Below are 15,491 nucleotides of genomic sequence, written 5' to 3'. Positions count from 1 at the left end.
GGCCAGTCATTTAGGATTTGTTAAGACATACAATAGGATCTGCAAGAGATTTTTCTGGCCCGGTTTATTTAGGAGTGTCTGTCACTATGTGTCGCACTGTCGAGAGTGCCAGAGGAGAAAGGCAGTTCCTCAGAAACCACCTGGCCGACTCATACCAATTCCACCAGCCAAAACACCTTTCCAGTGTGTTGGGATTGACCTCCTCGGACGATTTCCAACGTCTGCTAGGGGCAGTAGAAAGATTATTGTTTGCACTGATTATCTGACACAATATGTCATTACAAAAGCCATGAAAACAGCCGAAGCATTTGAGGTAGCAAAATTCATCGTAGAAGACATTGTATTAAAACACGGTGCCCCAGGGTTGTTAATTACGGATCGAAGAAAAGTTTTTCAATCAAATCTTGTGACAGAGAGAAACCGTCGGTGCAACATTACTCATCACATGACGACTGCCTACCATCCGTAAACTAACGGGCTTACTGAATGCCTTAATAAGATCTTGGCTAACATGCTATCAATATTTGTCAATGTTGAGCAGAGCAACTGGGATGAGGTGCTACCTTTCATGACGTTTGCCTACAATACCGCCAAACAAGACACCACAGGATTTATGCCATTTTTCCTGGCGCGTGAGCATGAGGCGACGACAACGATGGACACTGTGTTTCCGTTACATCCTGATGATGTGGACGATGACTAAATCGACCAGGTGTTAACCAGAACTGAGGAAGTTTGGCAGTTAGCTCGACGCCGCACACTGCAGGCTCAAGAAAACCATCGCCGAAGGCATGACACGAACCACCGCCCTGTTGTCTATTAGCCTGGTGACCTTGTCTGGATCTTCACTCCTGTTTGGAAGGTTAGTCTCTCTGAGAAGTTCCTAAGGCGCTACTCTGGACCTTTTAAGGTTGTAAGACAGTTGTCGGATGTTACTTATGAAGTTGAAGATTTCTAATCCGATACAAGACAATGCAAAATCGGAGATATGGTCCACATCCTTCAAATGTAGCCCTATAAGGATCCTGCAACCCAGGATAAATTTGAAGCTCCAGCAACAGGCAACAAGCGGAAAGGTAACAAAGAACGTAGCAGCAAGGGAAGATCTATGATCACCGCCAGGGCGAACATCAGTTATCGGGGAGTCGGAGTATGCAGGACCGATGACTCGTTCCCGGACTAGGAGGGCGTAACACCGAGACACTGTTCTCTTAAGGAGGGAGCAATGTCACAGAAGAAGCCGAGTAGCACCGTGGTGTAGTGGACATGATATTCAACTGCTGCATCGAGGGTCGTGAGTTCAAAACTCACCTGAACTGTACAATTTTAATTTCTATATTCGGTTCGAGTACATTCTAGAAGTATCCACAAATGGCAAGAACCATTGTAGTGGAATGTTCTGTAGCTGTATATATACCATATGTGTTCTGGGCGGAGGCAGTTCGCTTCGTGCTCTTGTATGTGCAAGAGCTGAATAAACCTTCATTAAGTGAAGTTAGTATTTGTCATTCATCTGCAAGAATTCAATGTTTTTCAGCACTGGGGGCACTGCAGCAGCATATTATATTCAGCTCAACGATACATCACTCATGTAACATGTGTTTACTGAGTTTCTGCAAAGCACTGCCAAAATATTTGTTGGGAACATCCCTTGCGCTATCACTTCACATTTCTGGAAAGTGCATCAACACTATCATTCTGGTGTGTGTTAAAAAAAACACTGAACATATACATGACTGTCTTTTTGAGTGCATACCCATATGAACAGGTTAATACTTTACATCTGCAAACAGAGATCCTGTGAAACTCAGCTCGCTCTGTTCCTCCATGAGATCCACTGCGCCATAGACAACAGCATCAGGTCGATGCAATGTTTCTTAATTCCAGGTAGGCATTTGACACCACCCCCTACTGCCCTTGTGTGAAAAGATATGAGCTTACCAAGTATTGGAGAACATTTACGACTGGATTCAAGACTTCCTTGGAGACAGAAGTTAACACGTTGCTCTTAATGGAATAAAACTGACAGATGTAAAGGTAATTTCCAGAATACCCAAGGAAGTGTGACAGGACCATTACTGTTTAAAAATATATATACAGGATGGTCCATTTATAGTGACCAGGCCAAATATCTCACAAAATGAGCATCAAACAAAAAAACTACAAAGAACAAAACTCGTCTAGCTTGAAGGGGGAAACCAGATGGCACTACCATAGGTCAAATGGATATCAACTGCGTTTTTTTAAATAGGAACCGTGGTATCACATAACATTCCATCAGTGCGGACGGTATTTGCTTCGTGATACATCACCCGTGTTAAAATGGACCATTTACCAACTGTGGAAAAGGTCAATATCGTGTTGATGTATGGCTATTGTGATCAAAATGCCCAACGGGCATGTGTTATGTATGCTGCTCGGTATCCTGGATGACATCCTCAAAGTGTCTGGACCGTTCGCCAGATAGTTACGTTATTTAAGGAAACAGGAAGTGTTCAGCCACATATGAAACGTCAACCACAACCTGCAACAAATGATGATGCCCAAGTAGGTATTTTAGCTGCTGTCGCGACTATTCCGCACATCAGTAGCAGACAAATTGCGCGAGAATCGAGAATCTCAAAAATGTCGGTGTCGAGAATGCTACATCAACATCGATTGCACCTGTACCATATTTCTACGCACCAGGAATTGCATGGCAATGACTTTGAATGTCATGTACAGTTCTGTCACTGGGCACAAGAGAAATTACGAGACGATGACAGATTTTTTGCACGCGTTCTATTTAGCGACGAAGCGTCATTCACCAACAGCGGTAACGTAAACTGGCATAATATGCACTATTGGGCAACAGAAAATCCACGATGGCTGCGACAAGTGGAACATCAGCGACCTTGGCGGGTTAATGTACAGTGCGGCATTATGGGAGGAAGGATAATTGGCCCCCATTTTATTGATGGCAATCTAAATGGTGCAATGTATGCTGATTTCCTATGTAATGTGCTACTGATGTTACTACAAGATGTTTCACTGTATGACAGAATGGCGATGTACTTCCAACGTGATGGATGTCTGGCACATAGCTCGCGTGCGGTTGAAGCGGGATTGAATAGCGTATTTCATGACAGGTGGATTGGTCGTCGAAGCACCATACCGTGGCCCGCACGTTCACCAGATCTCTTTCTGTGGGGAAAGTTGAAGGATATTTGCTATCGTCATCTACCGACAACACCTGACAACATGAGTCAGTGCACTGTCAATGCATGTGCGAACATTACGGAAGGTATACTACTCGCTGTTGAGAGGAATGTCGTTACATGTACTGTCAAATGCATTGAGGTTGACAGACATCATTTTGAACATTTATTGCATTCATGTGGTATTTACAGGTAATCACGCTGTAACAGCGTGCGTTTTCAGAAATGGTAAGTTCACAAAGGTACATGTATCACACTGGAACAACCGAAATAAAATGTTCATATGTACCTATGTTCTGTATTTTAATTTAAAAAACCTACCTGTTACCAACTGTTCACCTAAAATTGTGAGCCATATATTTTGTGACTATTACAGTGTCATCTATCACAAAACGAAAAAAGTGGTCCGACTAAAATATTCATATTTCTTTACACACTACACAAATATGTAATACAAAATAGGGGTTCCGATTTAAAAAAAACACAGTTGATATCCATTTAACCTATGGCAAAGCCATCTAACGGGCCAACCATAGCGCCATCTGCTTTCCCCTTCAAGCTAGAAAAGTTTTGTTCTTTCTAGTTTTTTCATTTGACACTTATTTCATGAGATATTTGGCCTGGTCGTGATCAGATGATGATGATGTTTTGTAGAATAACTTCCAGAGAACTGCTGAATGCTGCAGGCTCTGACAGCTGACCCTGAACGTAAATAAATGTAACATACAGTGCACACGTAGGAAAAGATATCCACTACTGTACAGCTACACTATCAATGACAAACTACTGGAAACAGTATCTACCATAAAATATCTAGGAGTACCTATCCAGAGTAATCTTCGGTGGAATGACCACATACAACAAAAGTAGATGCCAGACTCAGATTCACAGGAAGAATCCTAAGGAAATGTAACTCATCCACAAAGAAAGAGGCTTATAAGGCATTGTTCGACCAGTTCTAGAGTCTTGTTCATTTATCTGGAATCCGTTCCAGGTAGGACTGAGGCATCATCCAACTGGGAACTAATTACATGTGGGGTCCCACAAGGTTCCATTTTGGGGCCCTTACTTTTCCTTGTGTATATCAATGACCTTTCATCAGTAACATTACCAGATGCCAAGTTTGTTTTGTTTGCCGATGATACAAACATTGCAATAAATAGCAAATCAAGTGTAGTCTTAGAAAGATCAGCCAATAAAATATTTGTGGACATTAATCACTGGTTCCTAGCCAATTCTTTGTCACTAAACTTTGAAAAAACACACTACATGCAGTTCAGAACTTGTAAGGGGTGTCCCAAGAGTATATGTCTAACATACGATGACAAGAAGATAGAAGAAGTGGACAGTGTTAAATTCTTGGGATTACAGCTTGATAATAAATTCAACTGGGAGGAGCACACCACAGAACTGCTGAAGCGTCTTAACAAATCTCTGTTTGCAATGCGAATTTTGTCAGACATAGGGGATATAAAAATGAAAAAGCTGGCATACTATGCTTACTTTCATTCCATAATGTCATATGGGATTATTTTTTGGGGTAATTCATCAAGCCAAGCTAAAGTTTTCCGGGCACAAAAACGTGCAGTAAGAATTATATGTGGTGTGAACTCAAGAACATCCTGCAGAAGCCTGTTTAGGGAACTAGGGATACTAACTACAGCTTCCCAATATATTTATTCCTTAATGAAATTTGTCATTAAAATATATCACTTTTTCAAACCGACAGCTCAATTCATGGAATCAATACTAGAAATAAGAATAATCTTCACAAGGATTTAAAGTCACTTAATCTTGTACAAAAAGGTGTGCATTATTCAGGAACACACATTTTCAATAACTTGCCAGCAGCCATAAAAAGCTTAACAACCAATGAAATTCAGTTTAAAAGAAGCCTAAAGGATTTATTGGTGGGCAACTCCTTCTACTCCATTGATGAATTTCTTAGTAAAACCAACTGATTTGTATATAAGTACAACATAACTTCTGCATAATTTCAGTGCAGTAATGTGTTCACTGAAAATTTGTGTGTCTGTGTCTGTGTGTGTGTGTGTGTGTGTGTGTGTGTGTGTGTGTGTAAGTATAATCTAACTTCTGCACCATTTCAGTGCAGTAATGTGTTCATTGTAAATAAGTATTACAGTAGTTGTATTACATGTTTATTACCTTATAAATAAATAAAAAACTTTTTTATTTTAAATTCAGTGCATTAGTATTTGTAAAATGACTCTTAGTGTTCATTAAAAAATGACGATCATTCCACTTGGGACCTGTGGAATGGTACATTAGCTTATTTGTTTTAGTTGTAAATATTTGTCATGTATTGTTGTTTTTCTGTCATGTTCCACATCCTGGAGGACCTCCTCACTACGGATCAATTGGAATGAAAGTAAATCTAATCTAATCTAATCTAAAAAAGAGATAGAGGAGATCCAATGAAGAGCAGTGTGTTTCATCACGGGATTGTTTAGCTGGCATGGGAGACTTACGGAGATGCTCAACAAACTCCATGGGCAGATGTTACAAGAGAGGCAGTGTGCATCAGCGAGAGATTTACTATGGAAATTTCGAGAGCCCTTTCCGGGAAGAGTAGGACAACATATTACTTTCCCCCGCATACATCTCACGTTATGACCACAAGCAGAAAATTCGAGAAATTTAGAGCCAATACAGAGGCTTACCAAAAGTCATTCTTCCCACACACTATTCGCGAGTGGAACAGGTGTGGAGGGTTAAGTTAGTGGTACAAAAAGTACCCTCAGCCACACACCATTTGATTGCTCACAGGGTAAGATTTAAATGTAGTTGTAGATACATAGCCCACACTAACAAAAGATACTTATAATTATCACTTGGAAGATACTTAGTATTGGCAATCTGAATGAAGTCTAAAGTCCCTGCTATTGACTTTGTGCATGCACTACCAAAATTATAAAGGCTGAAAATACTTACTGTAGTAGTTCCAGTTCCTTGCCCAAGTTTCCTGCCGTCCAGGAAGATTTGTTCGTTGAAGGAAGTCTTCAATTAGGTTTAAAGTAAATAATGACTGACTGAACACTAAAATACGATCACCAAGTGCCATTGATTCTTCAAGAATGCAAAAGAATACTGCCATTTTTGCTGAGCTTTCTATAGATCCTGGAACATAGTTCTTCAGAAGCTCTGTAGCCTGTAAGGTAAACAAAGATTCAAAAGACTGAAGAACACAAAAAGTGGCTAAAACAGTATTTGAAATATGATAATTAAGACAATATCTTTTTGAAACAATAAAATACCTGTATAAAGGACGGGAATTTTATTCCATCAAACAATTTTCCTGAGATTTCTGTGTCTGTTCAGACTGAAATTCCAAATTTCCAAGAGCCAAATTTTGTTGAGTGAAAGCAAGTTTTGCATGAGCATGTACAAAGTTTTCATTTAACACACTGCTAGCTACTAGTGACTATTCAGAGTTCAGGCAGGATTGGAAAAAAGTAAGTATTAAACTGATGTTCAAGAAATAATATTCTGTTGTAAAACTGTATCAAAGCTACTGCACAAAATTTAAAACCTTATGCTGCAAATATTTTCACTAAGAAAACTAACTAGATATGGCATTCTCAGAATTGTTGATATGCCACTATTCAATGATTCTTCTTTTCTATTCTCTCACACAAATATTCTGTGTTCACAGAGATATCACACTCTTTGTAATACTATGTAAGGAACAGGAAACCATTTTAACAGTACTAATGAGGTATTAAAATGTTTTTTTTTTTCCCATGATGCCTCTCCTTCAATGACTCAACTGTGTCTGACTGTAGGTTCTCCACTGCATCACAGGACTTGTCCATAACTGCATCAACTACATAATCAGAAAATCAGATTTTTTATACAGATATCGAGCAAAGTTTTATCCAACTGTTTCTGGTTCAGACTAGGATTGGTTCCAAAAAGGTTGAGAAGAAGACTACATACAGCTTTTGTCAACAGATGAGTCACTGAAGATGGAAAGATTATAAACAATCTCCTTGAAACCAAATTGCTTCTGCTGCTTCAACATTTTTATCCATCTTCCATTCCTTACGAGTTTCAATTCCTGCAGAAATAAGCCTTTCACTAACTAAATTACTGTTGTTTTGAACATCTTAACTGAGTTACCAATGTAGTGATCACCCATATTTCCAACTTCAGGAGAGATTCTATTAAATTTTTCAAGGTAGAAGCCAGAGCAGGACGTAAAAACGGTTAACTCAACTGAAATTCTAAGGGGAAAGGTTCCACATCAGATGCGCTGAAATATACAAATGTGTATTTAGAATGCAACAGTGGAACATAAGCAAACTTTATGAGTACAATGTAGCTATTGCACTTACGTTCAGGTTTGGTCTTCTTCACTTCCCTGATAAATCTCACTGCACAATGTGACAGCCATTATCCTTTGCATAAAATTTCAATTCTCTAACCATCTGATACAACAGAACTCGAGACAAAAACAGTATCAGACCCAGATTATTAAGAAGAGCAGCTTCCCTACACTAGTACGTCTTTGAATACTTTGTAACATGAGCATGTTGCATAATAAAAACAGACAAGCAATGGAAATCCACACACAATATTTCACACTTCCCTGAATTCTCCAGGTAAAACAAAATTATCTAAAATACCTGGTTTTTCAGACAAACTGAAACTCTAGTACACTAATAAAAACTAAACACACAGCTCAAAAATTTCAGCAATGTGTTTCTGGAGGCTTACACACATGCACTGAGTCTTTAGAAAGAGCCATGTTGGTACCCCACCACTGTCCGAAGTGTCTCCAGATGCATCTTCGGCCTGGGATCTTATTGACCAGAGAAGAACTGTCTTCAGTGATGAGACCCACTTCGAACTGAGCCCTGATGACTAGCAAAGGTGTTTCTGGAGACACCCCGGACAACAGTGGGATACCAACCTGACTGCTGGCTGCCATACGGCCCAACAACCAAGAGTGATGTCTAGGGTGCCATTTCTTTTCATAGCAGGAGCTGTTTGGTTGTCATCTGCAGCACCCTTACAGCACAGCAGTATGTCAATGATATTCTAGACCCCATTTTGTTGACCATGGCAAGCCATTCTCAGCTTACATTTCAGCAAGATAATGTCCACTAGCACGTGGCAAGAGTCTCTACTGCTTGTTTTTGTGCTTTCTGAACCCATCCTTAGCCAGTTAGGTCAATGGATCTCTCTCCCCAACTGACAATGTCTACATCATTACGGGCAAAACCCTCCACCAGCTCGGGATTGTGACTAACATTCCAACTGGGCAGAATTTGGCATGATATCCCTCCAAGGGATGTCCAGCTACTCTGTCAATCAATGCCAAGCCAAATAACTGTTTAAATAAGAGCCACATGTGGACCAACATGTTACTGGATTCCTCTATTTATGAAGATCTTTCTCTTGAATAAATCAACCTATTTTTCTGAAATTGTAATTTTTTTTCTTTTCTTTTCTGCACATGTACCATACATCACATCTACCAATTTCCATCCCATACAACAAGTATACCATGACTCCCATGACCAACTTGGTTATCTAAAAAGCCACATTCGTCCTTGGAGAGTACGGATGCAACCAAAATAATAGCTTGAAATTGTGGGCCACTTGCTCCTGAATTTATTCAAAGAGCTACTGCACATTTCATTGCACACAGCTGGCCACGTGGAGAGAGAGAGAGAGAGAGAGAGAGAGATTGATTCAGTCACGAGTTGATTCACTGAGTCACTCTGTCAGTTTCTCTTTGCACTCTTTGCCCTTAAAGTGGTCCTCTCAACTCCCAGTTACTTCCGCCAGATAGATATGCAATGTAATTTACCTAGGTTGGTAATGTCCAAAGGGACAAAATTAGCCAATCGTTAAATGGTGAAGTAAAGAGGTTATTTCAAAATAAATAGCCTTTGTAGAAAAATGATTTCACTCAAAATGTTCAATTAGGTTCTCTGTAATCCTGACTCAGTTCTCTCTATTCAAGTTCGGCTTGTCAAGAATATTATCTGCTACAATAATATTGATACGTATCACACATCTTTATTTTACTTATATGTCAGTGCATTTTATATGAATGTAGACTATGGAATACATTGAGCATACATTTATTGGAGATTTTATGTTTTTGCTTTGACACAATGCAAATTCATTCCACAGCAAATACGTAAACTGTGGAAATACACTTCTGGCCATTAAAATGGCTACACAACGAAGATGACGTGCTACATACGCAAAATTTAACCGACAGGAAGAAGATACTGTGACATGCAAATGATTAGCATTCACACAAGGTTGGCGCCGCTGGTGACACCTGCAACATGCTGACTTGAGGAAAGTTTCCAACCGATTTCTCATACACAAACAGCTGTTGACCAGCGTTGCCTGGTGAAACGTTGTTGTCATGCCTCGCGTAAGGAGGAGAAATGCATACCATCACATTTCCAACTTTCATAAAGGTCGGATTTTAGCCTATCGCAATTGCAGTTTATCATATCGTGACATTGCTGTTCACATTGGTCGAGATCCAATGACTGTTAGCACAATATGGAATCGGTGGGTTCAGGAGGGTAATATGGAACACAGTGCTGGATCCCTATGGCCTCGTACCACTAGCAGTCAACATGACAGGCATCTTATCCGCATGGCTGTAACGGATCATGCAGCCACATCTCGATCCCTGAGTCAACAGATGGGGATGTTTGCAAGACAACTACCATCGGCATGTACAGCTCGACAACGTTTGCAGCAGCATGGACTATCAGCTCGGAGACCATGGCTGCGGTTCCCCTCGACGCTGCATCACAGACAGGAGCGCCTGTGATGGTGTACTTAACGACGAACCTGGGTGCACGAATGGCAGGTTCTGTTTACAGCATCATGATGGTTGCATCCGTGTTTGGCGACATCATGGTGAACACACATTGGAAGCATGTATTCGTCATCGCCATACTGCCGTATCACCCAACGTGATGGTATGGGGTGCCACTGGTTACACGTATCTGTCACCTCTTGTTCACATTGACGGCACTGTGAACAGTGGACGTTACATTTAAGATGTGTTACAACACGTGGCTCTACCCTTCATTTGATCCCTGCGAAACCCTACATTTCAGCAGGATAATGCATGATCGCATGTTGCAGGTCCTGTACAGGCCTTTCTGGATACAGAAAATGTTCAACTGCTGCCCTGGCCAGCACATTCTCCAGATCTCTCACCAACTGAAAATGTCTGGTCAATGGTGGCCGAGCAACTGGCTCGCCACAATACACCAATCACTACTCTTGATGAACTGTGGTATCGTGTTGAAGCTGCATGGGCAGCTGTACCTGTACACGGCATCCAAGCTCTGTTTGACTCAATGCCCAGGCATATCAAGGCCGCTATTACGGCCAGAGATGGTTGTTCTGGGTACTGATTTCTCAGGATCTATGCACCCAAACTGCGTGAAAATGTAATCACATGTCAGTTCTAGTATAATATATTTGTCCAATGAATATCCGTTTATCATCTGCATTTCTTCTTGGTGTAGCAATTTTAATGGCCAGTAGTGTATTTAAAATCATTCTTGCAGTAATTCCTAATTAAGTGCTCTACATATTTGTAGAACAAAATGGACAACATTATTCCAGGAAAAATTAAAAAGAATTCCAGTTCTCAGTTTCTTTTGACTATCAGCCAAATGCAGGAACTGCAAAAGCTCTCAAATGGGAACCCCTCTGTCACACTCAAACCTCGCTGTGAATTTGTCGAACGGAAACAAGTTTGACAACAGCCCCTTATACTCTCCAGAGTAGGTAACACAGAAAGAATGTAAATGACTTCGTTGTAATACTGAAATGAAACAAAACGAAGTGATAGAATTCAAATTAAAGGGTGTTAACAATCAATTATTTTATGAAGATTATTTCTCGTTAACCATAAGCACTCAAGACTATATTATGCTGTAACTGCACACATCACTGTTTTGTTACCTATATAATATTAAAAATCTATGATTTTCCTATGTTTGTAAACTGTCTTTCTGTATCTGAATGATTTACATATTAAAGAACATTACCAAATTTGGCATATATTATGTACCACACATATCTCTTCACAAATGTATACTGGAGACTAAGCAGTAGTGTACACTGAATTGATAGTACAGTAATTTGTGACAAATATTTTGTGTCACTGCTTGAAATAACTAGGCAGATAACTGCTACAGGCCCCATAGCAGTGGACACCAATATATCGATGCTCAGTTAATGGTCGAAGAGACGGTGAGAGTGAATGTTAAGACTTCAAGCAACTTGAGTTCGAATATCACCAATGAACAAAGCCCGACTTACCGCAAAGGCCACCACACGCAACCAGAATTCCAAAATTAAAGTTCACGTCCAGAAGAGCAAAGTTAAAAATGTATTCAGATTCCAACTCAAAATAGGCTTCAATGGTGAGGTATGACTAACCAATCCATATGCTGGACCATTATTCATTTCCTGTAGCAGACCAATGGCCATCCTCAGCAATGTGTTTGCACAACCTCTGGACTGCAAGTGCGACTATCCACTATATACATAATACTGCTGCCACATATTGAGTCAGTTTCCATATAGCTGAAGTCATAAATATTAGAACGTATATCAACTGGTAAATAATGGAACATATATCAACAATATCCGTCACTCGAATTTTTAATTATTGTCTCTATTTTATTTGGTGTTGGTGAGGTATGGCATCATGTTTTAGGGAATCACAGAAGACACAAAAAAAATAATGACTCCGCATAAAAAAAAGAAAAAAAAAGAAAAAAAGAAGAAGAAGAAGAAGAAAGATGTGCAAATAAAGGCCAAAAGCGCCTTGTTGTCCATTATTAAGAGATTGGAATATATATTAAGTGTTCTGTTCCTGTACATACTAATTCTTTTCAAACACACCAATCCCAATCTATTTTTCTTAAATAATTTTCAACATATGTACAATGCTAGGAATAAAGAGAAATTCACACTTCCAACATTGACACTGTTGCCTTCATAAAGGAACTTAAAAGAAAATGCAGATGCACTAATATGAGCTACGTAACATGTTCTCCTACAGAAGTTAACTGACACTGGTGAACTATTCAAAAATTTACTGCAGCCTGTTGAAAATATATAATTTATGGTTCTAAGTCTGAAACCTGTCATATAAACAATAAAGGTAACACACAAAATAAAACCATATAATAATAATAATAATAAATATATTTAGAAGTATCTGTCTCAGAAATCATTTGAAATAGACCATTGCCTACATTAACTGGCTACACTGGCTGTTTTGCTTCAAATGACAATTTTCTACAGACTCCCAGAATACAGACATTTCCACTTAGGATGCATGGTGCATGTGCTTCAGTCTTCAATACACCTTCTCCAGCAATCTGCCCTCAATGATGTAAACTATTGATCATTCTGCCTCTACTAAATCTGAGAAATGACCTGGACAAATTATGTTTTTTTTCAATTCAATTACATGATGCCATGTTCCAAAACATAGAAACACCTCTCCAATGTGTTTCTTTTATTCCATTCTAAGACCAGACTGAAGTAAAAGAAACAACGTCTACACTTGGTGGGGCAATGTTTTTATTCATGCCAATGTTGCAGCTCACAATAGATCTTTACATTATTTTAGCAATTGTTTGAATAAAAACACAGTAATATGCAAGTAAGTATTATGATTATAAGAATAAAGAAGGGGAAGCTGAAATATGGAAGGAATAGAGTGTTTCAGCGCAGCAGTTACAAACTTTCAGCAGATATCAAGTAAACCTAACGGAAAATCACATAGCAATGCGCGATTGTTAACACTTTCCTGGTGCGGCAGTGGCAACAAAAAATACAAGAAAGGGATGATATGAATAGGATGCTTAGTACAGCATAAACCAAGAAATAAGAACAAAAACAGTCAATGGTCATCATCAAAGATGGTGCTCAAAATTGCGACCTCAGACTGTGACGTAGACCTCACATCTCTGGCACATGGAAGATCTGATGTTCTGTAAAACACCAGGTGTCTCCCAGACTTCCCCAGCAGCTGCTACAATGAATGCTACAAGTTCCTCAGCACTGTTAATGTGGGTATCATACACCAGTGTGTTGATGTATTCTGAGATGAAGAAGTCTGGCAATCTTGCTGGCCAATGCACCAGGCACCCCAGCTAATTCAATGTTGACAATATGTTGCGTATATGTTACAACACACATCAAGGCTGTAATGTAAGGGGTCCCATCCTCCTGAAACCAAATGGCAGAACACATAGCAGCGGGTATGTGTCTGTCATCCAATAGCTATATGGATACTTACTGAAGAGAGATGAGATAGGTTGCATCTGTCAAACGATTGGAGGCAACAAGTATGACCTGTTGAGGTGGTCCCTGAGAATGCTGGCCCACACATGAACTAAAAAATTGTCTCTGGGCTCCACAGGTTCTTCTTGCACTTGGGTGTCGTATGTTGTACATTCCCTCCTGTGTGAGGGTCGTCTCATTGGTGAACAAAATGGTGGCTGGGAAATGGGGATTGTATCTGTAAATGTCACTGTGCAAAGGCAACTCATGGACCTAAATCGTCTTCATAAAGCAAATGCACATGCTGAGTGTGATACGGGTGCATGGAGTTGTCATGCAGGATCCGCCAGATGCTGTTGTTGGAAATGTCAACATGACAGGTGATAGCTCACGTACTGGCAGCGGGGCTGTTCTGTACCAGCCCCAGCACAGTCTCCTCATTGGCTACTACCGTTACTGTTTGCTCATGTTGTTGTTTCTCCTCGCTGATGGAGCCCCTTTCAGAAAACCTTCTGTGCAAATATGCAAATAAGGTATGGCAGGGACATTGGCTTGTGGGGTTACTTTGGCTGTACAACTGCTGTGTGCCTTGCCCACTGAAATCAGAGGCCTCGTATACCAGACACATATCAGCGAGCTCTGTGTTTGAGTAACATGCCATTCTACTTCACCGACAGCAGGCGAAATGCAGCTTAACCATGAGTGTGGTCACAATTGATCATGCACATCAAGGGTGCCCATATGATACTTTGTGGGGAGGGGGGCACAAGCTTTAGGAGTGTGGAATTTTTTAATATTTTGGATGATGAATGGCGGATTGTAAGTAGCCATAAAAAGTTCCAGTTCTGACCCTATAAAAAGCTGTTTTTTCTTCCCTCAGAGCTCGGGAGAGGGATGGGGGGGGCTGCAGCCCCCCATTGCCCCATGGTATTGGCACCCTTGGTGCATATGCTGCATCATATGATGTTGCAGTGTGCATAGTGCAATCTACCCCATACACCAGCCAAAGCCGTCCCAGCATTTTAGCTTTACTAAATATAATTAACATTTTTTCGCTCACTGTACATATACTTCCTTTCTTGTGTTTTGTGATGTCACTACAGAGCTGGAAAAGTGTTTCCAACCATGCACTGCTCTGTGATTTTCCGTCCCCTAGGTGGACTATTTCTCATGAAAGTCTGTAACTGCTGTGTTGAAACACCCTCTACATAGAGAATCTGAAGAAGAATTAGGTGAAGATGAGGTAAGCGATATGATACTGGGAGGAGATGTTTACAGAGCACTGGGAGACCTAAGTGGAAACAAGGCCCTTGGAGTTGTTGACATTCCCTCAGAATTACTGACAGCCTTGGGGAAGACAGCCATGACAAAATTATTCCCCTGGTGTGCAAGATATATGAGGCAGGTAAAATACCCTCAGACTTCAAGACAAACATAATTCCAATTCCACAGAAGGTAAATGCTTAAAGTTAGGCAATATTGGCCCTACAACTTACCCTATAATACAGGTTGAAGAAAAACAAACCTTTGTTTATAGCATTTGTAAATTCAAACAAAGCTTTTGACAATGTTGACTGGACTACACACTGTGAAATTTTGAAAATAGCAGAGATAAAATATAGCAAGCGAAAGGTTATTTACAACTTGTACAGAAACCAGACTGCAGTTATAATAGTAGATGGACATGAAAGGAAAGCAGTAGTTGAAATGGGATTAGGACAGAGCTGTAGACTATACTCGAAGTTATTCAATCTGTATACTGAGCAAGCTGTGAATGAAAAAAAGGATAAATTTGGAAACCAAATGAAAGTTCCGGGAGAAGAAATAAAAACTTAAAAGGTTTGCTGATGACATTACAATTTTGTCCGAATCAGAAGAGCAGCTGAATAGAATGGATAGTACCTTAAAAAGAATTTACAAGATGAACATCAAAAAAGAAGAGTAATGGAATGCAGTCAAATGAAATCAAGGGAT

At 40.0% G+C, this 15,491-nt stretch overlaps 1 protein-coding gene across 1 annotated transcript in view; it reads right to left on the bottom strand.

The window, feature by feature from the left end:
• Positions 1–15,491, bottom strand: part of LOC126184039 (uncharacterized) — a 497,397-nt gene that overhangs the window by 83,703 nt on the left and 398,203 nt on the right. The window contains exon 18 of the mRNA XM_049926396.1: positions 6,150–6,366. Within this exon, the coding sequence (XP_049782353.1) occupies positions 6,150–6,366 (217 nt within the window). The remainder of the gene's footprint in view (positions 1–6,149; positions 6,367–15,491) is intronic.

The sequence above is a fragment of the Schistocerca cancellata genome, chromosome 4 (assembly GCF_023864275.1).
Source record: "Schistocerca cancellata isolate TAMUIC-IGC-003103 chromosome 4, iqSchCanc2.1, whole genome shotgun sequence".
NCBI classification, from domain to species: Eukaryota; Metazoa; Arthropoda; class Insecta; order Orthoptera; family Acrididae; genus Schistocerca; species Schistocerca cancellata.
The sequence above is the reverse complement of the archived record's forward strand: the minus strand, read 5'-3'. Positions and strand labels throughout refer to the sequence as shown.